At 43.8% G+C, this 27573-nt stretch overlaps 1 protein-coding gene across 1 annotated transcript in view; it reads left to right on the plus strand.

Moving 5' to 3' along the window:
• Nucleotides 1-93: 93 nt before the first annotated feature.
• heatr5b (HEAT repeat containing 5B) overlaps nucleotides 94-27573 on the plus strand; it is a 120749-nt gene continuing 93269 nt past the window's right edge. The window contains 8 exon segments of the mRNA XM_052024517.1: nucleotides 94-310; nucleotides 4178-4398; nucleotides 11250-11461; nucleotides 16063-16171; nucleotides 19700-19849; nucleotides 20612-20783; nucleotides 24077-24234; nucleotides 26349-26598. Coding sequence (XP_051880477.1) covers nucleotides 4273-4398; nucleotides 11250-11461; nucleotides 16063-16171; nucleotides 19700-19849; nucleotides 20612-20783; nucleotides 24077-24234; nucleotides 26349-26598 — 1177 coding nt within the window. The 5' untranslated portion in view covers nucleotides 94-310; nucleotides 4178-4272.

A 27573-nucleotide genomic window follows, 5' to 3' on the forward strand; every position in this document is an offset into this window, starting at 1 on the left:
TCACGGACGCGCGCAGGCGGCGGGCGCGGGGTGTCTGCGCGCGCGCGCGAGGGGGCGTAGGCTCTGTGCGCGCGCGCGCACGCCGGCGGACGCAGGGCTTGTGCGCGCGTGCGCGGCGCTGGGGCCCGCGGACGCCGGCGGAGACGCGCTGCTAATGCCGGTAGTGAGCTGCGGGCAGAGTGTCGAGTGTCGGCGGCGGTGATCGGCGGCGGCCCCGGCGCGTTGACCCACCCTCCTCCTCCTCCTCCCCCCCCTCCCCGGAACCTTCTCTCACGCCTCGGCTTTGGAGGCGGGTTGTCCCCGGAGAATGGTGAGTAGCTGGGCCGGCGGAAGAGGAGGAGAGGCGGCGGCGCGGCCCGGCCCGGTGTTGGCCGGGATTGTGGCCCCGGACCTGGTGGGACACCCACGCCCACAGCTCGCCGAGACACTCACCCTACCCTGCTCTGGCACACAGCCAGCCCCCTTACCCTGCCCGGACACCTATCACCACTCCCCCTCCCCACCTCCATTAACTACTGCCCCTGAGTTGGAGGGACGTGTTTACTCCCGCCCGGCAGCCCCCACCAACACCCCACCTTACCCACGCCACGCTCCTTCTCCCTATCCCTCTCCTCCATATTTAGGGCTACTTCGTATCTGCCTTCACTCTCACCCCACTGACACTTTGCCCATAACCATCCCCAGCCCAATCGCTTCGTCACAATCCTTGTCATCTTTTTTTTTCCCGTCTCAAACCCCTTACCTGTCCCTTGACTCAGCCCTTACTCACCTCTACCCATTTACTCATCCTTTCACTTGCGCTCTTGGTTACCTCCTCATCACCCCCCCCCCCCCACGAGAATAGAGCAGAAAAAGCCCATTGGGTGTCAGCTAAGGCATAGCCTTTGAATAGTCTGGCAGTCTTGAGGGATTATGGAGTTTACTGCAACATCCATCATGTTCTGAGCTATCAGTATGAATGTCATTCATCTGCAAACTCATTTGTGGGATGCAGGGCCAACTTATGATCTATATGCATCACACTGGTAGCTTGAGTGTGTGTTTGACAGTATAGGCTTTACACTGACTCCTGCTTGGTGATGCTTAAAATTATTAACTAGAATCTTTCAGGAATGTAAAATGCTCTTTCATCAATGCCAAAGACTTTATTGTACCACTTTTTTGGACCTCACTTGGAATGCTGCCCTTGTTGACAGTTTTACTAGAATCTTTTGGAATTCACAATTCCATCATATATTTGACCAACCCAGTGTAGCTGAGCTGTGATAAGCAATGCTTTATTACCTGTAACAGTTCACATCTCAGAAATGGCAATGTTTGGAACTCTACCCTGCAGTTGAATATGTGCCATCTTTCAAAGGCAGTGCAGACTATTAAGTTTCAATGATGGATAGTTTTAGTATCTGTCACAGTGGATCATGTATTGTATTGTAGGATTCTACTTGAAGGAAGACCAAGGGTTTCCAGTAAGTTTTGCATAATTTTATGCATTAGGCACCCATCCTGATTTATAAGATTTATTCTTGTTTCCAATGAACATTTATTGAAAAAATCCTTTGATTAGGGGAGCATTTTCTTTCAAATTGTGTAGAAAGTAGTCAGTAACTTGAGAGAAGCAATCTGCATGTATCAATCATTTGTTTTTCTCAGTCATTTTATTTAAAGTCTCTTGTACTTTACTTAAGTATTCTTGGTATACTTCAAAGTCATGAAAAGATTGTATTCAGTTGATATGATGTGAGCTGAATATAATGTCAATATGAATTTCCAATTGAGCTTCTCCACCTCTGGAGTGAATCCAGACACATGCCATTCCCTACAATCAGGTGAGAATTTTGTTTCTGCAACACATTAAACTTCCACATTAAGTTGTGATTGTACATTTCAGTTTTTTATACAGTTTTGTTTCTGAACAGTCTTTGGCAATGCACAAATATTTGACCATTGTTACTTAAAGGAATAGTCAAAACCTTTTGATTTTTGCGTTGATCTTTGTCAGATGCAGTGCTGAATTTACACTTTACTGAATTGTACCCCATGGAATAATGGGGTACAATTATTGCAGAATAATTTCTTCTGTAAATTTGAGTATTAGATAGTGTTCAAATTGCCTTTTGACATGTCTATGTTTAAAGTGAGTACTATATATTGAAATACTGCCTTGTGGGTATATGATGCTTTGGTTGCTGCTTGCTTCAAATTGTCCTAGTGGTGCTAAAAGTAAAGAAATGACAATGTAGTAAAGGAGAAGGTGTCAAGCAACACAGTTTGTAATTAAACATGGATTTTTTTTCTTTTCTTGGGCTAAATATATATTGCTGATGTGCAAGCTTAATTTTGAGGGCTCTGCCATCTTAGATACTTGTCATCGTGACTCCTAGACCACTTGTCAGGTCTGTGCAGGACTGCTTGTCTGGGTTCAATCCTAGCTACGTCTTCTCTGTATCCCTCATGCAATATTGCTCTAAATTGGAACATTAGATCTGCATCCCATATTTTAAAAAAATCCAATCACAAACCTACTTTGACCTCCTGATGCAATCAGTGAAGTGTTTTATTTTGAAGTATTGTCACTGCATTACTGTAGAAAGCACAGCAGTCAATTTGCAAGAGCAAGTCCTCAACACAGTAATGTGATAATGATCAGTTATTCTATATGTTAGATGATAGTTGAGGGTAAATGTTGGATAAGAAACCAGAGAACTTCCCCTACTCTTCAAAATAATGGTATAGGATCTTTTTCATGCATGTGGGAATGCAGATGGGTGCTTTCTATCAGAAACTGGAATCTCTAGCAATATAGCACTACTGCAGTATGGCACTGGAAGGTCAGTCTAGATTTTGTCCTCATGTTTTAGGAGTGGGATTTAACCCTATTCTCTGTTAATCAGCCACAGTTTTTACCTTATTTTGACAGACAAATAATTTACTAATGTCTTTCATTCCTGTGCCAGTTTTCTCTTTCACATGTAATAACAGTCTACATTATATCTAAGTCCATAGCTCATTTAGTCCTTCTTGTAGGAAGCCTAGATATACTAGCTATTATCTGCTTATTGCATAAAAGTTCTGTTCCAAGCTTCCTATTCTTGACAGACAATTAATTTACAAAAGCAGAATACTGTGAATGCTGGATACCTGAAATGGACAACAGTGTTTTGGAAGTATTCAACAGCAGTTGTGGGGAGACAAAGAGTTAACGTTTATCCACTTAACTGGGTTTCACTTTTGGTGAATATTGAGCAGATGCTCTGTTCTATTTGTGACTAATTTTACTCTCTTAGTGGCAAGTTACACACAATTTATTTTTTCCATGATGTTTATTCCTTGTTGGGTCACATCGTTGGTAGGGAAGCCAGTGAAGAGAGGTCATCAATGCAAAATTGTTAAGGAAGAATAAGGTGAGAGTTTAGATTAAATTTCATTACAGAGATCAGTCCGTTCCTGTTTATTTCTTGCAGAAGTCGCTGGGTATTGGAAAACCAGGAATCCTCAAAGGCATGATTTACTTTGCTGACTCAGGGAACCAGGTCACCATTAATCAGTGTCTGTTGAGTGGTATGACATTGCCAAGAAATGATTAAGATTATAGACAACCTTATCTTCAGCTATAAGAGGAAGCCAATCAGTCCCATGAACTTGTTTCACCCCTCAGTCTGGTCACGTCCGATCAATCTTCCTGCCTTGATTCCACAACCCCTAATGCCTTTGCCAAACAAGAACATTGGTTCCAGTTTTGAAATATTGATTTGACCCCCAGCAGTCTTAACAGCTTTATAGGGTGGGGGGTTGGGCAGTGAGATGGAGAGAATGTCAAATATGGACTGCCCTTTGTGTGAAGAGAACCCCAAAAGGCCTTTTGAATATTGTTTGCACTCTCTCCGATGCCTCTGTATCCTTTTTATGATTTAGAAAGCAGAACTGTGTACCAAGGATTTAACCAAGGTGCAGTAAGTTCAGAACAACTTTTCTGCTTTTCTACTCTAGAAACAAGCCCCAGTACTTTATTTACATTACTTTAGGCTTACTAATCTGAAACTGCAGCCAGATAAGTAAAGCCCAACTGAAAAGATTTTTAAAGAAGATATTCTTAATTTTCAGCTTGTTCTTTCTGGGCAGGCATTATAAAATGCATTATCTAAATAGCAATAATCTAAATTGTATTTTTTTTAAACAGGACTGAATTATTATCCTGGAAACCTTCCTGGAGGCTGCACACTCAGTCAGACTGTTCCTGGGAACTGTAGGCTGCTGGTGAAATTATTTAGTGGGATGGAGCTGGCCCACAGTTTATTGTTAAATGAGGAAGCCCTGGCACAGATAACTGAAGCGAAGAGGCCTGTGTTTATCTTTGAATGGCTACGTTTCTTGAACAAAGTACTTGTGGCTGCTAATAAGGTATGTGAAAACTTGGACCATTCTGGATTTGTGTGATTAGTTTCAGAAATAATGAGTTAAAGAACATCTGAAACAAGAAAGGTGGTTGTTGAGTAAACACAACTGTATGTGTAGGTGTTTAATCCTTCTAATTTTTGTTGTACAGTTGGTTGTTCTTAAGCTCAACAATGGATTACAGTTTTTAATACATTCGCATTTCCTTACAACATAGAAGGCAGCCATTCATTCCATCAATTCTATGTTAGCTCTTGGGGCAATCAGATCAATCCCATTTCCCCTTCCACTTATTTCCCTTATCCATTCTCTCACACATGTCATTAACTTCCCCATGATTCTCCTACCACCCACCTGTACTAGTGTTGCTTTATAGTAACCAGCGCATCTTAGGGATGTTGGAGAAACCAAAGAACCTGGGGAGAGCTCACACAGTGTCACGAACCAGCAACAAAAGAAACACACTGAGCATGATTTAGTGTTAAAAACTATTTTATTAATCACTACTTATGATAATACGTAAAATAAAAGTAAAAATGTTAGTATGTTAGAATTCAAAAATGTTAAACCTCGAACGTTAACCCCAAAACTAAACTCTTCGTGTGTGTGTGTGTGTGACAAAGTCCAAAACTCCCAGTTCCGGAATGGTTCTTAAAGTTCAGTTCCGCAAGCCATAAGGTGAAACATGAGCAAGGGCTTCTTCAACAACCACCGTTGTCTGAAGATAAGATGTAGATGTAGAAAAACATAGAGAGAGTACATACGAAATCCAAATGTTCCACGATGGACCCCCAAACGACACTCCAGTGTTTACTCGGTAGTGACTTCCTCACCCCGAAAAGCATCCGAACCGTGGTCGTCCACACACAAATACCTATTTCCTTCTACAGGTCAGCAACAAAGTGAACTCCACCGGATTACTTCCAACTTCCATACATGGTTTTCAGTGGCAAACACAGTTATTGTTTCTCATCCATCGATAGAGAAAACAAGCAGGCTGGTGTCTCTCTCCCTTCTCTCTCTCTCTCTTTCTTCTTCTTCTAACTTCTTCAACAACGTCATTACATCCTTTATCTTCTATTGACGTAAGCACGCCCCACACACACATACACACACACTCTCTATCTTAAAGGGACTTTCACTGAGTCTGTAACAACAGACACAGGGAAGTTCCACACAGATGGCACCAGAGATCTGGATTAAACTCAGCTCATGGAATCGTAGAGAAGGACAGCACTGAAACGGGCCCTTTGGCCCACTAGCTCCATGCTGAGGCTGAAGCACCCTTCTTTATACTAATCCTACCGTAACCTATTGTATGCTTCCCACATTCCCATCAACTTCATCTCCCCATGATTCTGCCACTCACCTACACACTAGGGGCAATTTACAGACCCGCACTTTTGGGAAGTAGGAGGAAAACCACACAGTCACGGAGAACATGCAAACTCCACACAGCAGCACCTGAGGTCAGGATCGAACCCAGGTTTCTGGAGCTGTGAGATGGCAGCTCTGCTCGCTGCACCACTGTGCCAACCACGTGTAGATTTCACTCTTAAGTGACGTTTTACTATTTTGTAACTTAAAAGGAATTACAGTTGTAAAATAGTGAGTTAATTATAACATTGAGAATACTGAGTGTTTTGTAATAATCTAATTGGAGCATTTTTCCTCTCTAATTATTTTACAGTAATTTCTAACCAGCTTTGTATATTGCTGGTTTTACTCACCTTCATTTGTTTAAAAAAATATATCCATGAAGCCATCCTAACATTGGTTCTAAACTTTAAGTAGCTTTGTTCTGCTCCATAATTACTTACCCATCAATAAAATAGTGGGGATGTGCATGTTGTGAACATGCTATTTCAGCCTTGTAGCAAAATATTGGGATTCTCCTTTTCTTTATAAGCAGTCCTGTCCCCATGTCTATATTGTATAGTGGTGCTGATTTCATTTTGAATGGAGTAGTTCTCTGTAGCTGTGACACTTTACTCTGTACTGTTATTGTTTTTACCTGTCCTACATCAATGGACTCAATGTAACTGCACTGTGTAATGAATTGACCTGTACGATCAGTATGCAAGACAAGTTTTTCACTGTACCTCGGTACAAGTGACAATAATAAACCAATACCAATACTATATACAAAAGCAAAATACCACAGATGCTGACAATCCAAAATATATCAGTACATACCAAAACCACACGGCAACCCAGACAGCATCTGCAGAGAGATAAACAGGGTCAATATTTCAGATCGATAAGGTTTTATGAGAATTTCGAGAAAGCTTATCAACCTTGTTACGGACTCAGTGAAAGTCCCTTTAAGATAGAGAGTGTGTGTGTGTATGTGTGTGTGAGGCGTGCTTACGTCAATAGAAGATAAAGGACGTAATGACGTTGAAGAAGAAGAAGAAGAAGAAGAAGAAGAAGAGAGAGAGAAGGGAGAGAGACACCAGCCTGCTAGTGTTCTCTATCGATGGATGAGAAACAATAACTGTGTCTGCCACTGAAATCCATGTATGGAAGTTGGAAGTAATCCGGTGGAGTTCACTTTGTTGCTGACCTGTAGAAGGAAACAGGTATTTGTGTGTGGACGACCACGATTCGGATGCTTTTCGGGGTGAGGAAGTCACTACCGAGTAAACACTGGAGTGTCGTTTGGGTTCCATCGTGGAACATTTGGATTTCATATTTACTCTCTCTCTGTTTTTCTACATCTACGTCTTATCTTCTGACAACGGTGGTTGTTGAAGAAGCCCTTGCTCATGTTTCACCTTATGGCTTGCGGAACTGAACTTTAAGAACCATTCAGGAACTGGGAGTTTTGGACTTTGTCACACACACACACACGAAGAGTTTAGTTTTGGGGTTAACGTTCGAGGTTTAACATTCTTGAATTCTAACATACTAACATTTTTACTTTTATTTTACGTATTATCAATAGTAGTGATTAATAAAATAGTTTTTAACACTGAATCATGCTCAGTGTGTTTCTTTTGTTGCTGGTTCGTGACAAAATTGGGGGCTCGTCCGGGATTTGAACCCGGGACCTCTCGCAAGGACTGATCTTTAACAGCATCTCCTAAACCTTTTTGATTTTTAATTGCCTGAAAGCAAGCATTGGGCCCAGCTTCCTTCTTTTTCTTCAAAAGGGCTGCTTCTATCTTTAACTGGGTTTGCTCTCGTTCGGCCTCTAATCTCTTTTGCTCTCGTTCAGCTTCTAATTTATTTTGTTCTCGTTCAGCCTCTATCTTTGCCAGCTGCACCTGTGCCTCAGAAATTGCTATTTCACTGCCAGGAAACTGTTTTAACACTTCCTTCTCAAACACCTTCTTTTCCACATAATGGCCAGCTATCAGTCTCTGAATATCTGCCTTTCTCATAGACTGCTTTACTTCTGTAAGGTTTAGCCTTGTAACAATCTTTATTAGATCATCCTTTTTCGCCACCTCCAATCCCTTTTGGGTTGGTGACTCCAAAAATGCCTTAATATCCATTGCTGCTGGTTTCCACACACACAAGCCAATTAAAAAAGAATTTATCAGACCTCCCTCAAAAATCTTTGGATTGAATCTCGAACAAATTTCGTCAATCTGGGGTACAATCTCTTCTTCTTCTTCTTCTTCTTCTTCTTCTTCAACGTCATTACGTCCTTTATCTTCTATTGACGTAAGCACGCCTCACACACACATACACACACACACTCTCTATCTTAAAGGGACTTTCACTGAGTCCGTAACAACCTGAAATGTTGACAGTTTCTCTCTGCACAGTTGCTGCTTGACCTGGTGAATATTCCGAGTAATTCCTGTTTTTATTTAAAGTAAGCAAGCAGTGTTTTCCAACATTTGACTTTTGGAGAATTATGATGGTGAATTGTCAGCCTATGGATCAATTAAATTTTCTCTTGGGTTCTGCAATGCTGCGTGGTTTGTGGAAGAGATCACGAGTACTTTTGAGAAGTGGGCTGCCTTTATGCTTTTCTACAAATCTCTTTTGGCTTGCTCCTTCAACCTTCCCTACTTAACCCTGCATCCATATCACTTTAGGTGACTGAACTTTTATCACCCTCACCACCCCCTCTCCTCAAAACCAGTGCCAGAGCCACTTGCCATCTTGCCCAGCTAGCCATGCCTAAATTCTGCCCACAAACCTTTTGCCTTGTTTTTTCCCAACCTATCTTAAAAATCCTCCTCAAAGCCTCTTTGGTCATATTTTCTGTGACTTTAGAAGAGCTGATGTACAGAGGGAGCTTGGGATGCAAATCCACAGCTTGCTGAAAATTGGTATTGGTTTATTATTGTAACTTGTAGTGAGGTACAGTGCAAAACTTGTCTTGCATACCGATCGTACAGGTCAATTCATTAAACAGTGGAGTTACATTGAAAACAATAACAGTACAGAGTAAAGTGTCACAGCTACAGATGAAGTGCAGTGCAGGTAGACAATAAGGTGCAAGGTCACAACAAGGTAGATTGTGAGGTCAAGAGTCCATCTCATCATATAAGGGAACCGTTCAAAAGTCTTATCACAGTGGGATAGAAGCTGTCCTTGAGCCTGGTGGTATGTGCCCTCAGGCTCTTGTATCTTCTGCCTGATGGGAGACAAGAAAAGAGAATGACCTGGGTGGGTGGGGTCTTTGATTACACTGGCTGTTTCACCAAGGCAGTGAGAGGTAAAGACAGAGTCCATGGAGGGGAGGCTGGTTTCTGTGACGCGCTGGGCTGTGTCCACAACTCTCTGCAGTTTGTTACGGTCCTGGGCAGAGCAGTTACCATACCAAGTCGTGATGCATCCAGATGAGGTGCTTTCCATGGTGCATCGATAAAAGTTGATGAGTGTCAAAGGGGACATATCGAATTTCTTTAGCCTCCTGAGGAAGTAGAGGTGCTGGTGAGCTTTCTTGGCCATGGCATCTACGTGATTTGACCAGGACAGGCTATTGGTGATGTTCACTCATAGGAACTTGAAGCTCTCAACCCTCTCGACCTCGGCACCATTGATGTAGACAGGTGCATGTACACCGCCCCCTTTCCTGAAGTCAATGACCAGCTCTTTTGAGTGGTCATTGAATGGTGACACAGGTGGCTAGGGTAGGGAAGAAGGCATATGGTATAGGCTGGGGAATTGAGAATAAGAGTTGGGACATCACATTGCAGCTGTACAAAACATTGGTTAGACTGCACTTGGAATATATTTTGTACTATAGGAAGGATGTGGTAGCAATAAAGGGAGTGCAGCAAAGATTCACCTGGATGTTGTCTGGAATTGAGGGCTGTAGTGCTGAGGGGAGATTGGTAGGTTGGGTTTTTTCTCACTTAAACATAGGAGGCTGAGGGATGACCTTATGGAGGTTTATAAAATGATGCATATAGATGGGATAGATGATCAGAGTCTTTTTCCCAGGGCAGGGGAGTCTAGAACTAGAGGGCGTAGGTTTAAGGTGAGGTGGGAGAAATTTGAAGGCGATCTGAGAGGTAAGTTTTTCACATGAAGGGTGTTGGTTATTTGTAATGAGGTGGTAGAGGCAGATATAATTACAACGTTTATAAGGCATTCGGACAAGTAGTTAGATAGAAAAGGTGTCGAGGGATACAGGCCTGATGCAGACAAATGGAATTAGCATAGATAGTATCACAGTCGGCATGGATAAGGTGAGCCAAGAGCACCTGTTTGTGCTGTATGATTTTATGGCTCCTCCTTGGAGCTAACTGCGACCCTGCATTAAAGTCACTCAAAAAGTAAGATCATTGATCTTTAGTGACCCCTTTCCCCAACAAAACAGCACATCCCTCTACTAATCTAACCACTAGCTGCGTCCTATTCCGGAAATGAATTTTCTTCTAGCTGATTCCAGATAACAGGATATCAAGTCTTGATGTCTGGAATCTTAACTGTTCAAAAGAAGCAAAGGGAGGGGGAGCTGCGCCAAAGGCTAGAGTCAGAAGGTCTTGAGGGGAAACTGCAGAACAGGGCAGGGTGAGGGCTTAGTGGTGAGGATTATGTACATTGGAGCTTGTGGAACAATGTAGGTTTGAGGGCAATTCAGACTGGGCACATATGATTGAGTTTTAGGGTATTTCAGGTTTATAGAGGCTATAAGGATAAGATGCTATCCAGATCTGGAGGTGGCACAGCTGGTGATTAATGTTTAATATAGAACACTACAGCACAGTACAGGTGCTTTGGCCTACAGAAGGACTGTAATAGGAATGGAGATGGGCAATGCTGCCCAGGTAGGAATAAGCAGTCACAAGATAAGATAACGTGCTTGAAAATCTTCTTCGAGTCACATAAGATTTGCATGATAATCATCATCTGGGTAGAGGAGGGAGCTTATTAGCAAGGGAGCTGAATAAATAAGAGCTGTAAGAGATGGTGACTATGTTCCTGATGACAGAGCCATACAGCATAGCTTTCTTTTTATCCACAGAGTCTGTGCTGACCATCAAGCACCCATTTACACTGATCCCATTTTATTCTTGCCACATTCTCATCAATTCTCCCTCAGATTCTACCACTCTCCTACACATTAGGGCCAATTTACAGTGGCCAATTAACCCACCAACCTGGGAGGGCATTTGTGTCTTGCTGGTTCACAGGCAAACCCATAGCGCAGCGGTGTGGGGAGGTAGAGTGGGGTGTGGGACGTATGTATGATGTATAAAAGCTGCTGCCGTTGTCTTGGCTCATGCTATCATGATCTCACAAGGAGAAGTGTTAAGAATTGTGAAGTGAGGCAGTGTAACTTAATATGCCAGAAAATATGATGAAACTTAGATTAAAGAGCATTGTTTGAAGATTGTTCTCAATTAATTTGTTTTTTTAATGTCATTATTGCTTGGAAACTTAAGGTGGACGTGAAAGAAAAGCAGAAGAAGTTGGTAGAACAATTGACCGATCTGATAAGCAGTTCACCAGGTCCTCCCACACGCAAGCTACTAGCTAAGAATCTCGCTACTCTCTACAGCATCGGGGATACCTTCACTGTCTTCCAGACTTTGGATAAATGTAATGACATCGTCAAGAGCAAGGATGACACATCGGCCTACCTGCCCACCAAACTGTATGTAGAAGTTCCGAAACCATTTGAGGAATTATGTGCTTTAGTAACTTAGCCAACTAATTTAAGTAGTGTGGCTGTTGCAGGATGCATGAATCGTGGGATTTTATTGTGCAGAAGGAAGGTATTTGGCTAACTTTGAAAGCACTTTCCATAGGGACAAAATTGGTCCTTTTGAAGATCAGCATGGTCATCTATGCATGGAGCCGAAAGAGATGGGGGAGATCTTCAATGAATTTTTTGCATCTGTATTTACTCTGGAGACACACACACAGACAATAGAACTGAGGCAAAAGAGTAGTGAAGTCATGCACTGTATCCAGATTACGGAAGAGGAGGTGTCTTGAGGCAAATTAAGGTGGATAAATCCCCAGGGCCTGACAGGTTATCCCCTTGGACCTTGTGGGAGGCTAGTGCAGAAATTGCAGGGGCCCTGGCAGAGATATTTAAAACGTCCTTAGCCACAGGTGAGGTGCCAGAGAACTGGAGGATGGGTAATGTTGTTCCGTTGGAAAGGCTCCAAGAATAAGCCAGGAAATTATAGGCCAGTGAGCCTGACATCAGTCGTGGATAATTATTGGAAGGTATCCTAAGTGACAGGATGTATAAGTACTTGGATAGACAGGGCCTGATTAGGGATAGTCATTGTGGCCTAGTGCATGGTAGGTCATGCCTAGCCAATATTATAGAATTTTTTGAGGATCCTATAAAGAAAGTTGATGAAGGAAAGGCAGTGGACGTTGCCTACATGAAATTTAGCAAGGCCTTTGACAAAGTCCCGCGTGGGAGGCTGGTCCAGAAGGTTAAGTCACTTGGCATTGAGGATGAAGTAGCCAATTGGATTCAATGTTAGTTTAGCGGGAGAAGCCAGAGAGTGGTAGTAGATGGTTGTCTCTGACTGGAGGCCTGTGGTGTGCTGCAGGGATTGGTGCTGAGTCTGTTGTTGTTGATCATTTATATTAATGACTTAGATGATAATGTGGTAAACTGGATCAGCAAATTTGTGGATGACACCAAGATTGGGAGCGTAGTGGACAGTGAGGAAGGCTATCAAAGCTTGCAGCGTGATCTTGACCAGCTAGGAAAATGGGCTGAAAAATGGCTGATGGAATTTAATGCAGACACGTGTGAGGTGATGCATTTTGGGAAGACAAACCAGGGTAAGACTTACACAGTGAATGGTAGAGCACTGAGGTGTGCAATAGAACAAAAAGACCAAGGAATACAGATCCATAGTTCCTTGAAAGTGGCATCACAGGTAGGTAGGGTTGTAAAGAGAGCTTTTGGCACTTTGGCCTTCATAAATCAAGGCACTGAGTACAGGAGTTGGGATGTTATGTGGTGTGGCTGAATCTGGAATAATGTTGCAGTTCTGGTCACCTACCTACAGGAAAGATATCAATAAGCTTGAAAGAGTGCAGAGAAAATTTAAAAGGATGTTACCAGGACTTAATGACCTGAGTTACAGGGAAAGGTTGAATAGGTTAGGACTGGAGCGCAGGAGAATAAGGGGAGATCTTATAGAGGTATACAAAATTATAAGGGGTATAGATAGGGTGAAATGCATATGGGCTTTTCCCACTCAAGTTGGGTGAGACTAGGACAAGAGGTCGGAGGTTTAGGGTGAAAGGGGAATCTGAGGGGAAACTTCTTCACTCAGAGGGTGGTGCGAGTGTGGAACGAGCTGCCAGAGGAAGTGGTAGATGTGGGTTCAATTGTAACATTTAAGAGAAGTTTGAATAGGTACATGGATGGGAGGAGTTTGGAGGGACATGGTCAGGGTGCAGATAGATGGGACCAGGCAGAAGATCGGGTTGGCATGCACTAGATGGGCCAAAGGTCCTGTTTCTATGCTGTAGTACTCTATGGTTGCAGCCCCATGCTATTTCCACTGCAGTCCTGCAATGTTTTTTATTCTAAGCATATTACCAGTTCCTGTTTAAAAGTTAGCTCCAAATCTTGAGATTGAATAAGAGAAAGGTCTCCTTCCATAGAACCACAGAACAGTACAAGCACAATACAGGCCCTTCGGCCCACCATGTTTGTGCGACCTTTAAACCTTCCTCCCACATATCCCCCTATTTTAAATTCCTCCATATGCTTATCTAACAATCTCTTGAACCTGACTAGAGTACCTGCCTCCACCACTACCCCAGGCAACGCATTCCATGCACCAACCACCCTCTGGGTGAAAAACCTCCCTCTGATATCTCCCTTGAACCTCCCACCCATTACTTTAAAGCCATGCCCTCTTGTATTGAGCATTGGTGCCCTGGGAAAGAGGCACTGGCTGTCTTCTCTATCTATTCCTCTTAATATTTTGTATACCTCTATCATGTCTCCCCTCATCCTTCTTCTCTCCAAAGAGTAAAGCCCTAGCTCCCTTAGTCTCTCCTCATAATCCATAATCTCCAAACCAGGCAGCATCCTGGTAAATCTCTTCTGCACCCTTTCCAACGCCTCCACATCCTTCCTATAATGAGGCGACCAGAACTGGACACAGTACTCCAAGTGTGGTCTAACCAGAGTTTTGTAGAGCTGCATCATTACCTCACGGCTCTTAAACTCGATCCCACGACTTATGAAAGCTAACATCCCATAAGCTTTCTTAACTACCCTATCCACCTGCGAGGCAACTTTCAGTGATCTGTGGATATGAACCCCCAGATCCCTCTGCTCCTCCACACTACCCAGAATCCTGCCATTAACTTTGTACTCCGCCTTGGAGTTTGTCCTTCCAAAGTGTACCACCTCCCACTTCTCCAGATTGAACTGCATCTGCCACTTCTCAGCCCAGCTCTGCATCCTATCAATATCCCTCTGCAATCTCCTACAGTTCTCCACACTATCCACAACACCTCCGACCTTTGTGTCATCTGCAAACTTGCTAACCCACCCGCCTACCCCCTCATCCAAGTCATTAATAAATATCACGAAAAGTAGAGGTCCCAGAACCGACCCTTGTGGGACACCACTAGTCACAGCCCTCCAATCTGAATGCACCCCCTCCACCAGAACCCTCTGCTTTCTACAGGCAAGCCAATTCTGAATCCACACGGGCAAGCTTCCCTGGATCCCATGCCCTCAGACCTTCTGAAGAAGCCTACCATGTGGAACCGTGTCAAACGCCTTACTAAAATCCATGCAGATCCTTTGTCAGTGTTATATGGTTACCCTATCAATAGCTCTGCAAATTGGGAGATGCTTTCTAAAGCTAAATTTGCAGTTCATTTCTGGAATATAGGAAGTACTGGATTAAAAAAAAAGCGATTGCAAACTTTGATCTCATGTCCTGTACACTCGAATTCATGTGCTGATATTGAACTTGGAGAATGAAGCAGTGTGCTTTCTCTCGTATGAATAACAACTGTTCACCACTTGCTACTTTCTGTCCTGTAGTCAATCTCGTATCTACAGAGCAACTCTCCTTTTAATCCAATGGGCTTTAATTTTGTTTACAAAAATTAGAAGACTTTGGTATATCCTTGGAGGAATTTTGGGGAAATTTATTTTGCAAGCCTGTTGTTAGCTCGTACATAATTTATTTTGTCAGTGATTAATAATAAATTGCTTATGGGGAGCAAACAGGAAGGGTGAAATTAGCTTAAGCACCTCCCAGAGGAAACACCAGTGCAGATGTGATGGACTGAAGGGTGATCTCCTTTATGTGAACATTCTTCTGTGGTGTAGCTGGCTGTGATCCTTGTGTGCTTGTTTCGACCAGCATTAGTTGCTTTATCTATTGTCCTTATTGCCATGATACCTTCATGGCTATTCAGGAGTTACACGGCCTACACCTTCCACACTTTGTGTTGCTCTTGGTTCCATCTGTACTTCCAACGGTTTACCTCCTGCAGACAACCGGCATAAAGGCTCAATTTTTCCTTCATGCATATTGCAATTTTATCCATATTTCCTTTTCACCCCAATTAAAATATTTGTTTTGTGTACCTCCAACATTTACCTTGTTTAAACTGCTGTTCTGTTTGCTTTTTTTCCTGCCTCTGTAGCTCACTTAGATCTAGTGCAGAATACCTTCGTTCCATTTTAATTTTCTGACCACTTAAATTTGCCTTTCACTAGATGGAGTCTTTTGCCTATGTAAGAACATACTTCCTTGTTACAGTCAAACCATGTTAAAGAGATAAATTATGAAGACTTATATTCCCTTGTGTACAGAAGAGTAAGGGGTGCTCTAAGTTAGATCCTTGGGATGATTAAAAGATGGAGGGGGAGAGTGGGAAAGAGAATGAAGGAATTAATCCTTTTTTGGGGGGGTGGGTCCAGAACAAAAGTATATCCTTAAAATTAAAGCCAGACACCTCGGGTGACATCAGGTAGCACCTGTTCACACAATTTCCCCAATCTACTGCTATAGCTAGAGGTTAATTCCAAATTTTGTAACTGTCATTGGTGAATATTTCTTGGCTAAGGGTATGGAGGATTGTACAACGAAGATGTGTAAATGGAGCTCAGATGCTGAGCATCCCTAATCTAGTTGAACATGGGATATGCTGAATGGCTATCTCTTGTTCATTTGTTTGTGTTTCACATCTGTACTAGAAGAGAATGTAACTACCATTGGGTGGCTTTGTCATTGACAGGGCAGCTGTGGCTTGCATCGGGGCCTTCTTTGAGAAGATGGGCAGAATGTTGGGCAGCTCCTTTCCCGAAACCGTCAGCAATCTTTTAAAGGCCCTGAAAAGTGCGGAGGTAAGCAGGTTGTGTAAAAACATTTACAGACTGAAGCTATGTTAATTGGAATATTCAATGAGAACCTAAATTGCCTGTATTGTCCAGAAGCTCCACGCTGAAGCAAAATCTGCCTATCTGTGCTGGCCCGAGTGTTGCAAAATTGTTATTCGTAATGGAAAAGCTGATGACTCACCAGGATATAGGAAATTATCACAAAGTAAAGTAGATTATGACTATTCTGAATTTGGACGTGTATGGTCTTCTGGTGGGCTTGTAGTTGGGTAATGTCATGGAAGTTGCACAGAACAGATTGCTGGACTTACTCTTGTTTTCTTGATCAGTAACTTACAGAGAATCTAAGTGATGTAGTGTGCTTTTCTCTGAAACTGGCTAAACAAGACAGCAACTCTCTTGTGCAAGAGTATGTTTTGAAAAGCTGGACTTTCTCAGCTACCTTTTCCCCTTTCGTCTTTCCTTCCACCGCCAGCAATTTACTCCATTACAGTCAGGAAGCTGAATCCTTACCCACTGGCAACAGAGGGTCTTCAGTCTCATTGTCAGTGATAAAACTGAAAATGATGGAAATACTCGGCAGGTCGGATAACAATAAGGGGTTAGCCATTCAGGATGGAGATAAAGGTTTCTTCATGCTGAGAGTACTGAATCTTTGGAAATCTCTATCCAAGGGTGTCACGGAGGCTCAATGGATTGGTATATACAAGACGGATTGTTGGATATCAAAGGAATCAAAGCATTTGGGGTTGGTGTGGGAAATTGGTGTTGCGGTAAAGATCAGCCAGGCCATCAGTGAATGGCGTAGCAAGCGTGAGGGGCCAGTTGCCGGTTCGTGCTTTTTCTTATTTCAAGGTTGCTGTGGGATTGTTTTATTTCCTTCCCAATGGGCAGTTTACCTTCTCAAATGAGCAATGGTAACTACGCTAATGCAGCACTCCCTGAATGTATTACTTGAACAGAAGAAGAAAAGATTGTAATTTTGGAGTACTTTTCACAATCATGGAATGTCCCTCAGGACGTTCCGTGTAGAGTTCGCACATTTTCTCTGTGACTGCGTGGTTCTCCTCTGTATGCTCAGTTTCCTCCCACATCCCAAAAGACATGGGATGTTGGGTTAGTTGGCTACTGTAAATTGCCCCTAGTATGTACAGTAGGTGAGTGGTAGAATCTGGGGGGAGCTGATGAGAATGTGGGGAGAATAAAAATGGGACTGATGTAGGATTACGGTAAATGGGTGGTGGATGGTCGGTGAGGACTCGGGACAAACGGCCTGTTGCATCTCTCCATGACTCCAACATCACATCCACTCTGGAAGTGCAGTTGCAATTGCAAAGTAGGAAATGTGATATTTCCCATTAACAGGAATATGATGATAGTCGTGGTAATCCATTTAGTTGTGATATGGTTGAGGGATGATTTTTTTGTTTCCCAGGACATCAGGGAGATCTTGCCTGAAACATAAACCAAGGTTACATGTTCAAGTGCAACACATAAGGCACTGGAAGAACTCAGTAGGTCAGGCAGCATCTATATTCAGTCCAGATGAAGGGTCTAGACACGAAACGTCAACTGGCCATTTCCCTCCATAGATGCTGCCTGACCCACTGAGTTCCTCCAGCATTTTGTGTGTTGCTCCTTATTCCAGTTTCTCCAGTCTCTTGTGTCTTACATATTCAAGTGTGGACTTAACATCCCGATGAAGGTGTTTTTGCTAACAACTGAGTCACATCTGACTATATATTCCAGACAGGAAAAGTCATGACTTGAAAAATGTCATGACATTGAAAAAATGCAGCCATTAAATGTAAACTTGAAATTTTTTTTTGTGAACATTTTTTGGGATCTCTTGTCAAGACTAGACTCTCATCAATGGAAGTGTGCAAGTGAATCTTCCCTGGATCTTCTCCCTTTGGTTTCTGAAAACTCTGAAGAACATTTTACCAGTGTCCAAACTTGTGCGCTGGGCATCTGTATTGCAAGTTCTCTCAATATGAGCTGTTGAGAAGCTATCCATCTACATTTGTAGGAGCAGTAGCTGCTTTTTATTATGTGCCTTTATACCAGAAGCCAGGATTGAACCTGTTTTATTGGTCGTACAAGATGCTTGTGTTCCAGTTGATGTGCTACCATCAGTGGGCATGAGCATCGAAAACAAATGGGCACTTGGAATGACAATAGCCGCAAACTGGAATTTGGGATTCTGTGTTCCGGCAGTGGCAGGACCAGTGGTTCTTCTGGGTGTATATCATGGTTTTTTAAAACATTTACTTAATCATCATGTCAATTGCAAAGCTGCTGTCAAACGAATCGACATTTGTTTAACTGCAATCTGCAATGTTATTGAAACCTTTTTAAAACTTATGAAAGTGCCTGAGCCCCATCTCTGGGGAAGATTGCAGCAATCCTGGAACAGGGTTCTTAGTTGAACCCCTAGATGGCACACCTGGGTGCTTGGCCTCTACTGTAGGGTAGAAAATTGTGTTTGTACATCCCAAAGCCCTCTACAATTGATGAAATGCTTTTTAAATTATGAACGTGGGAAATGTGCAGACAATTTATGAAAAATTAAAATAATAAATCCCAGAAGGATAATGTGATAAGAATCAGATTATTTTCTGTTGCTATATGTTTAAGTAATTTTTGGTTGAAAAGTAAAGGTTGTCCAGGGCACCTGGGGAAGGGTTCTCAACTTGCCTTTGAAGCAGTGCTGTGGGATCCTTTGCATTCACCTCACAAGGCAGATGGGGTCTTGGTTTAATATCTTTCTTAGATCTCAGTGCCTCCAACAATGCAGCATTCCCTCACTTCTGTACTGGGAGTGAATGCCTGGAATATGTGTTCATGTCTCTGGAGTGGAACTTGGAACCTGCAATCTTCTGACTCTGCACTGAGAGTGTTGCCCACTGTGCACAAGAGTCATCAAATCCTCAGCAAAACGAGACTTCAGCGCATGTGCTGAGGGGCAGCACTCTGGTGCAGCTGGTAGAGATGCTGCCCCAAAGTGACCAGATTTCAGTCGTGACCTTGGGTGCTCACTGCCTTGAGCTTGCACATTCTCCCTGTAACTATGTGTTTCTTCTGGGCTCTCCAGTTTTCTCCTACATCCCAAAGAGATGTAGGTTGGTAAGTTAATTGGCCACTGTAAATTGCCCCTAATGTCTAGATATGGCGTAGAATGTAGGGAGAATAAAATGGGATTAGTGTAAATGTGTGCTTGGTGTGCACTCGACAGGCCAAAGGGCCTGACTGCAGTGCTGTGTAACTCTGACTCTTATAGAATTGACTCCTGATAAAGTCTTAAGCTATGGTCATGGCTTTTAAGTTTTAGTAAATTTCCAGTGAAAATCTCCATTATAGATGAATAGATAGGGGTTTATAATGCCAGTTATAAATTAAGATAGAATCCATCACTTTAAATTGAAGGTTGAATTAGTCCAGCCCTACTTTTCTGAAGGCTGCATGTAGTGTTGCACCCAGGGGTCAAAACCATAAGGGGTCTGCTGGTTTCTGATGTCTCTGTGTTTTGAACAGTCTCAGGGCCGCAGTGAGGTTCTGCTGAGTCTACAGAAGGTGTTAAATGGTTTGGGAGGTGCAGCTGCTTCCTGCCATCGGGATATCTACAAAAACGCACGTTCTGGTCTGACTGACCGATCCATGGCTGTACGGTGTGCCGTTGCTAAGGTAAGGAATTAATTTTCTTTGCACCTTCAGTACATCTCAAGCTTCTGCGTATGCAATGTTCTTGGAATGAAGAATTATGTCAGCAAGCTTGCACACTGCAAGGTCTTAAAGATGAGACAAATGACCAATCAGTTGAGAGGAATATTGGCCAGGTCACTAGAACTCCCTGATCTGTTTTGAAGAGACTTATAAGGATCTATAATGCTCACCTGTGCAGATAAGATCTTTAATAGCTAGCACTTTGAATTGTACAGCATTCCCTCAGTACTGCACTCAGAGTGTTAGTCTGAATTATAGACAAAAGTCTAGATTGGAGAATGAACCAACAACTTCTGACTTGGAGGCTTGAAGTACAACCGTTTAAGTAAGGCCAGCCATGATGTAAAAGTGAAGTAATCAAGGCTGCAGTATTTTATAAAATGGTCATTTTTTTCTGATACGGATCTAATTATGGTAGACTTTAACACATTTAAATCAAGTAAACCTTGTCAGTAATTGGAATCTGTTATAATCTGGAAACAGCAATAATGGAGGTTATATTAGGAGTGTCAGCCTAGACTGTGAGCTCAAGTCTCTGGATTTGGACTTTAATCTACAGCCCAATAACTGGAGGCAAGACTGTTCGCTAAGCTAGAGCTGACACCTGGTTCTCTCTGTCTTGTTGGTTAGGGTTTCTATTGTGAAAATGTGGCTATTGGATCTTCGCGGTAGTAGTCGTGACAACATTGTTCATTTGTAAAAGTGCATCTGTTTGTACCCTAGTGCCTCCTAGAATTGCAGAAGGAATCTGTCTTCATGTGGACCACAGAACTGGAAAACTTGGCTACTCTCTGCTTTAAGGGCCTAGAGGGATCTAATTATGCAGTCCGTGTTGCAGTATCCAAGTTACTTGGAACTGTCATGGCAACGGCTTTGACACCTAAACAAGCAGCAGGTGCGTGTCTTGGAAAATGTTGTGCTGGTGCATACCCAAAATAAAAAGATTTTCAAAATTATGCAGCGTTGGGAAGGTTGAAGGAGGCAGATTCCAAAGTAATGGAGGCAGGAAAATGCTGGAAAATATGTGGGGCTCTGAGGAAAGAGTGGGGGAAGAGGGATTAGTTAGATAGATCTTTCAACTGCTAGCATTAGCATGATGGGCTGTTTCCTGTACAACATGATTCTGTAGGTGGAAAGAAATATTATAATAAGTTGGAAGTTGAACTCCAAGAATTATGGGCTTTTTGGGCAGCATTTTGAAAACCTATGAGTAGGTAGCTCTGAATGCAAGAAAAAATTGTGAACATTTAATAATCTCAGTGGTTTGTATTTTCAAAAACATTGACTATTGATCTTTCTCTGGATAAATGTTTCTGCCTTTGCCCCATTTTTTGTTTAGATCTGGGTGTTGCAGATTTCAAAAGATAATGGGATGCAGGCAGAAATACTTATTTAGAGAAAGATCACTACTTCCTGTAAGGTCAACATTTATTGCTCATCCTTAATTGCCCTTGAGAAGGTAATGGTGAGTAGCCACCTTGAACCACTACTGTCCTTCTAGTGAAGGTACTCCCAAAGTGCTGTTGTGGAGGGGGTTCCAGGGTTTAGATCCCACAGCAGTGAAGGCACAGCAGCACACAAAAAGCTGGAGGAATTTAGCTGTCACCAATGTCTGTTGCTATTCCCATTCTCCCTTCCTTCCTCAGCTGGATCCATCTATTGCCTGCTGGTGCTTGCTCCACCCCTTCTCGCCACCTTTTTACACTGGCTGTCTCCCCTCTATCTTTCAGTCCAGATGACGGATCTCGATCCGAAACATCAACTGTCCATTTCCCTCCGTAGATGCTGAGGGGGGAGGGGGGAGAGGGTGGGTGGGTGAGGGAGGGAGGGGTGGATGAGAGAGGGGGGTGAGGGGAGGTGAAGGGGGTGAGGGAGGGGGGGAGGGGGTGGGTGGGTGAGGGAGGGGGGGGAGAGGGTGGGTGAGGGAGGGAGGGGGAGAGGGTGGGTGAGGGAGGGAGGGGAGGAGGCGGAGGGAGGGGAGGAGGCGGGGTGAGGGAGGGGGGGGTGAGGGAGGGGGGAGAGGGGGGTGGGTGAGGGAGGGAGGGAGAGGGTGGGTGAGGGAGGGGGGGAGAGGGTGGGTGGTGAGGGAGAGAGGGGAGAGGGTGAGGGGGAGGGTGGGTGAGGGAGGGAGGGGGGTGAGGGATGGAGGGGGAGAGGGTGGGTGAGGGATGGAGGGGGGAGAGGGTGGGTGAGGGATGGAGGGGGGAGAGGGTGGGTGAGGGAGGGGGGAGAGGGTGGGTGAGGGAGGGGGAAAGGGAGGGGGGAGGGAGTGGGGGGAGGTGGAGGGAGGGAGGGGGGGGAGGGGAGGGAGGGGGTGAGGGGGAGGGGATGAGGGAGGGAGTGGGGGAGGTGGAGGGAGGGGATGAGGGAGGGAGGGGATGGGGGAGGGGAGGGGGGCGAGAGAGTGAGGAGGGAGAGGGGGGAGGGAGAGGGAGGAGGGAGAGGGGGGGGGAGGGGGGTGGAGGGAGGGAGGGGGGGCGGGGGGGGGGGGGGGTGGGGGAGGGGAGGGGAGGGGGGGGGGGGGGGTGGGGAGGAGGGGGGGGGGGGGGGGGGGGGGATGGAGGGGGTTGCGGGGAGGGTGAGGGGAGCTGAGTTCCTCCAGCTTTTGGTGTGTTGCTCCAGATTCCAGCATCTGTGGTCTCTTGTGTCTCCGATGAAAGCACAGTGATGTATGTCTGAGCCATGTAGTCTGTAACCTGGATAGGAACCTGCAGGTGGTGTGTTCCCATTTACCTGAAGCCCTTGTCCTCCCGGTGGTAGAGGTTGTGGATTTGAGAGGTGCTGTTGGATTAACTGTGGAGTAACTGCAGTGCATTTTGTAGCTGGTAAAATCTGCAGTAGTAGTGCACTGTTTAAGGGAACAAATGTTTAGGGTGCTGAATGTAGTGACAATCAGAAGCTGCTTTGTCCTGGACAGAGTTGAGCTTTTTGAGTCTTGTGGAGCTGCACCTATCAAGGCAAGTGGAGAGTACTCTATTACACTGTTATTGCCTTGTAAATAGTGGAAGGGTTTTTAGCATGTGAGGAGGTGAGTCATTCGCCACAGGATACCCCTCCACCTTGTACACTAACAGTTAAGGTTGTAGTTCTTTTCTGCATCTCTTAGTATTTCTCTCCCGCCACCCTCCCTTCCCAGTAGCTTGTGTATCAGGCTTCCTCTGATACCACAGCTTAGTCTCCTTGCAGGACCAGCTGGCAAATGGAGTAAAGCACTACAGCTGGCAAAATGCTGGAATGTGTATGGGATACTTATGAAGTTGACTGAAGTAGTACGTTCTGCACTTTTGAGTGAATGGCTGTTCCTTAGCAAGCTTGAATACACCTGAGCAGCCTGAAATGCAGGGATCCCTGCAGTCTAGATTTTGTGTGACGCAGCTGTTTTTATATTAACCACCTTATTTAGGTTAGACTTATCTGACTATTATCTAGTTTCTCAAAAGTACGGTGATGGACTATAAGCTTGTTACTGTAGTCTATAGTACAGGCTGTCGCCAGGTAATGAGTGGGTTCCATTTTTACAGATGTCCATAAGTTGGAAAGTACACAAAAATCACCACAGTACTGTAATGAATGGCATTAAAAGCACACAAGACTGATAAGAAAGAAAAATTACTAAAAGTGGAGAGAGAGAGGAAACTAGTTCTGCCACCCATAGGAATGACCATATGTACAGTACGTGCTTCGGACTTTTTAACTTAATATAATGGAAGCTCATTCTTACGTCAGGGTGTCCGTAAGTCAGGCACTCGTAACCTGGGGATAGCTTGTAATACAGACATTTTTAACATCAGATTAAAATTTTCTATGCAGGTGTTCAAGTTTCATGCAAGCTAACTACCTTCATCTAACTCTATCAAAAATAGCACTCTTAACAATTTGATTGGCACAACCTCCCCTTTGTACTATTTTCATCCTGTTCTGTTTCTCTGAGATGTATACGTGCAGCTGCCTATTGAATAAATCTATACAGTTCGCCTCAATCATTCCATGTCCACTCTGAATAATGTTGCTGCCTGAATTTCCTGTTGGATATATCAGTGATCACCTTATAACCCCTGTTTTTGGTCTTTCCACATAGGGTACATATTGGGAAGGTGTTTCTAGCAAAGCCTTTAATGTTTTTGCAAACTTCTGTCAGATCACTCATCAATCTTCCTGAAAGCTTATCTTTATTTTAAATTGATTCAGTGATGCGGCAGAACGTGAAGCGTGCCACCCTGGAAGAGGTGTTGGAGCTGATGGCGACAGGATTTCTGCGTGGGGGATCTGGATTCCTGAGGAGTGGTGGCGAGATGCTGAAAGGTGGGGTGTCGGTTAACCGAGAAGTACGAGTTGGGGTCACGCAAGTAAGTACCTTGAGCTGTGGGCATGGTGTAGCATTGACGCCCTGGCATTAAGGAAAGTTGAGAGTTATTGAAAGGATACCTTAGACCAGTCTGAAACTTTGACTCTTATAACTAGTTCCATAGCTTCTGCGATATTGTTTTCATTTTAGTGTTCAATTCATTGCCCCTTCTATTACAGAAATTCCCCACTTCAGTGTACTACTTCCTCTGTCTTCTCATTGGGAACCATTACATGGCATTGGTTTATTATTGTCACTTGTACTGAGGTACAGTGAAAAACTTGTCTTGCAGACCGATTGTACAGGTCAATTCATTACACAGTGCAGTTACATTGAGTCAGTACAGAGTGCATTGATGTAGTACAGGTAAAAACAGTAACAGTACGGAGTAAAGTCACAGCTACAGAGAAAGTGCAGTGCAATAAGGTGAAAGGTCACAACAAGGTAGATCGTGAGGTCAGAGTCCATCTCATCGTATAAGGGAACAGTTCAGTAGTTTGATCACAGTGGCATTGCCCATCATTGTTCCTATCCAATCAGGTGCACAGTCATCACCCTGAAATGCTAACTCTCTTTCACACCAGATGAGGGAAGGCAGAGTTTCTTCAAGGTGGGTCTTGAAGGGCAGTGAATTAGGTGGTTACTTCCTGACCTCTATCGTTCCAGCAGTTTGTTTCCATTTCAGATTTACACCATTAGCGTGTTTTCCTATTGTTTCATCTTTCTTCACTTTTATTTTCACTGCACTGTCTCCCTTCTCCATAAATCCTTTCTATATTCTTGTTGGAGTGTGAGTGCTTTTTCTTTTGTAGCCCCTAGCCTTTAAACTTGTTTAAGAATTTTGTAAATGTGTTGTAGTCTGAATGTTTCACCTTTGCCCCCTGTTTACCACACTGCCAACTCCTTCCCCACTCCCTCCCCAAATCTCCTGAGTTTAGAAAACCCCTATTGTGAAATCCAGTCCATTCCTGTTCACTTCAGCCCCTGAAAACCTGTGACCTCTGCCCAAAGCGACTGATGTACTGTTATTAGAGATGGAAGTCCTCTCCAGCTATCATGTTTTTATCACCTCTCTCTGAGCGCTGGCATTCCTTTAAACTGAGCCTCCTCCCTTTTCCAATGGGTTTCTCCGCCACCTGTCATCTTGTGGGCACTGTCAGGACCGAGGGATGGGTCTGTCCTTGCTGCAAATGTTCTAATTAAATTCCCATATATGACAAGGTGCAGGAAGAGTAACTTAAAGCTAGCCTGTTGTAACTCTGGAGCTTATTATTGCTGCCTTAAGTATTACAGTCATCAGGCAGGCATAGTAGTGTAGCGGTTAGCGTAACGCTATTACAGTGCCAGTGATCCGGGTTCAATTCCGGCCACTGTCTATAAGGAGTTTGTACGTTCTCCCCATGTCTGCGTGGGTTTCCTCCGGGTGCTCCAGTTTCCTCGAACATTCCAAAGACTTAAGGTTCTTAGCAGACTCAACAGTGGAGGTGCTCAGTGGTACATAGATTACTGAAATATTAACTGCTTTTAATTAAAAATTATTTAATATAATATCAGAATTTTTAAATTAAAACTGGTGAAACAATGTTTATGTAGTGAGTTTATTGTAAGCTGCTAGATATATGAGCAATAATAATTTTCAAAATAGAAATTTGTAGGGTAGGGGAAAAGACTGCTAATTGAATAGTTCTTGTTGAATAGCACTGTTGAGACAATATGTCAAGTGACCTTGTTCTGTGTTAAATAACTCTAGTTTTATGAGCCCCCCTCCACTGTCCAAACTGCACTGGTCCATGTCAGATGTTTGTAATATCTTCCCATGCTTCAAAAGTTCCAACAAAGCATATTTTGTGAAAGAGAATGTGACAAAGGGGGAAATTAATAATGAACTTTCATATCTTGTCTCTGGTCACAAGCTCCAATCTCATGATAGGTACTATTGGATTTGTTGCTGTACTTAACCAGTTATGACCAGTGCCTTTCTAATGTGCATCACTGGTAAAGCCAGATGGTTAGTTCCAGTTCCTTCGTGCTAACAGAGGAATGAAAGGCATGCAGCTGGAACATTAAGAGTGGAAAGTTTTTCTGATCGTTGTTTGGACATTCTCTCTGTGGCAGGCGTACGTTGTTTTTGTCACCACTCTCGGAGGGCAGTGGCTGGAGCGTAATTTTGCCATCTTCCTTACCCATGTGCTGGAGCTCGTCTCCCATCCCCGGGCCACCCAAAGCCACGTGGAAGCAGTGTATTCTCGGCGTTGCGTCTCATTCATCCTTCGTGCGACTGTGGGCAGCCTGCTGGGCGAGAAGGCACAGATTGCAGCTGCAAAGGAGATCTGCCAGGCCATTGCCAAACAGATGAAGGCAGTGGGTAAGGGGCAAGCTAATTATTGGATATTGGTTTCAATGATCACTTCTATCTAATGATCACCACCTACTCATGCAGTCACACAATGCACAAAATGTCTATTTGACCCATTGTGTTTATGCCAGCACTTTGGAAGAGTTGTCCAAGTATTTCCACACTCCTGTTTTCCTTGAATATATCCTTTTGGAATTCACTGCTGCTTCCACAATTTTTGTGGTAGGATGATGCTGAGATTTATTTTGACATCTCAGTGTTCTTAAAGTGGTTTGGAGATTTTTAATGGAGTTCATGACTCCTGGAACCCAGCAACGTAGTTCCAAGCAGCAGCTTTCTCGTTGGCAGTGATGGAAGCTAACTTGCTTTATTTCTTACTTTGGGCACTATCTATGAGTTCAGTGTGGTAGCACGTTACTAAATATCTGTCGACTTATTTTGGCAGCTCTTTTTATGTGCACTGAGTGAATTTCTTCATTTTTTTGATTGATCTCATTGCTTTCAATTTTTTTTTTAAAGTTTTGATAAGCCAAGTATTGTAGATGCTAGAAAACTCAAAATGCTGAACGTACTCGGCAAATCAGGCAGCATCAATGGAGAGAGCAAAAACAAACTGCTGGAAGTACTCGGCAGGTCAAGCAGCATCTGTAGAGGCAAAGGGATGGTCAGGACTGAGAGTGCTGAGGACAGATGGCCAGTATAAAGAGGTGAGAGGGATGGGTGAGACAGGGCCCGTTAGGTGGAACCAGGTGAGGTGGGGGATGATGAGCAGATGGACCAGGTTCGGTGGGGGAGGCGGGGGGAGGTTCAGAGACAGGTTGATATAGAAACAGATTAGGGAAATAAATAAATTGAGCAGTGAACAGCACCTCAAATTCCACTTGCGTAGCCTACGGCCCAATGGTATGAATATGGACTTTTTCCAAATTCAGGTAACCCACACACCCTGTGTTCCTTTCCCCCTCCTATAGCTTCACCCAGGTT

The sequence above is a fragment of the Pristis pectinata genome, chromosome 10, assembly GCF_009764475.1.
Source record: "Pristis pectinata isolate sPriPec2 chromosome 10, sPriPec2.1.pri, whole genome shotgun sequence".
In the NCBI taxonomy this organism is placed as follows: Eukaryota; Metazoa; Chordata; class Chondrichthyes; order Rhinopristiformes; family Pristidae; genus Pristis; species Pristis pectinata.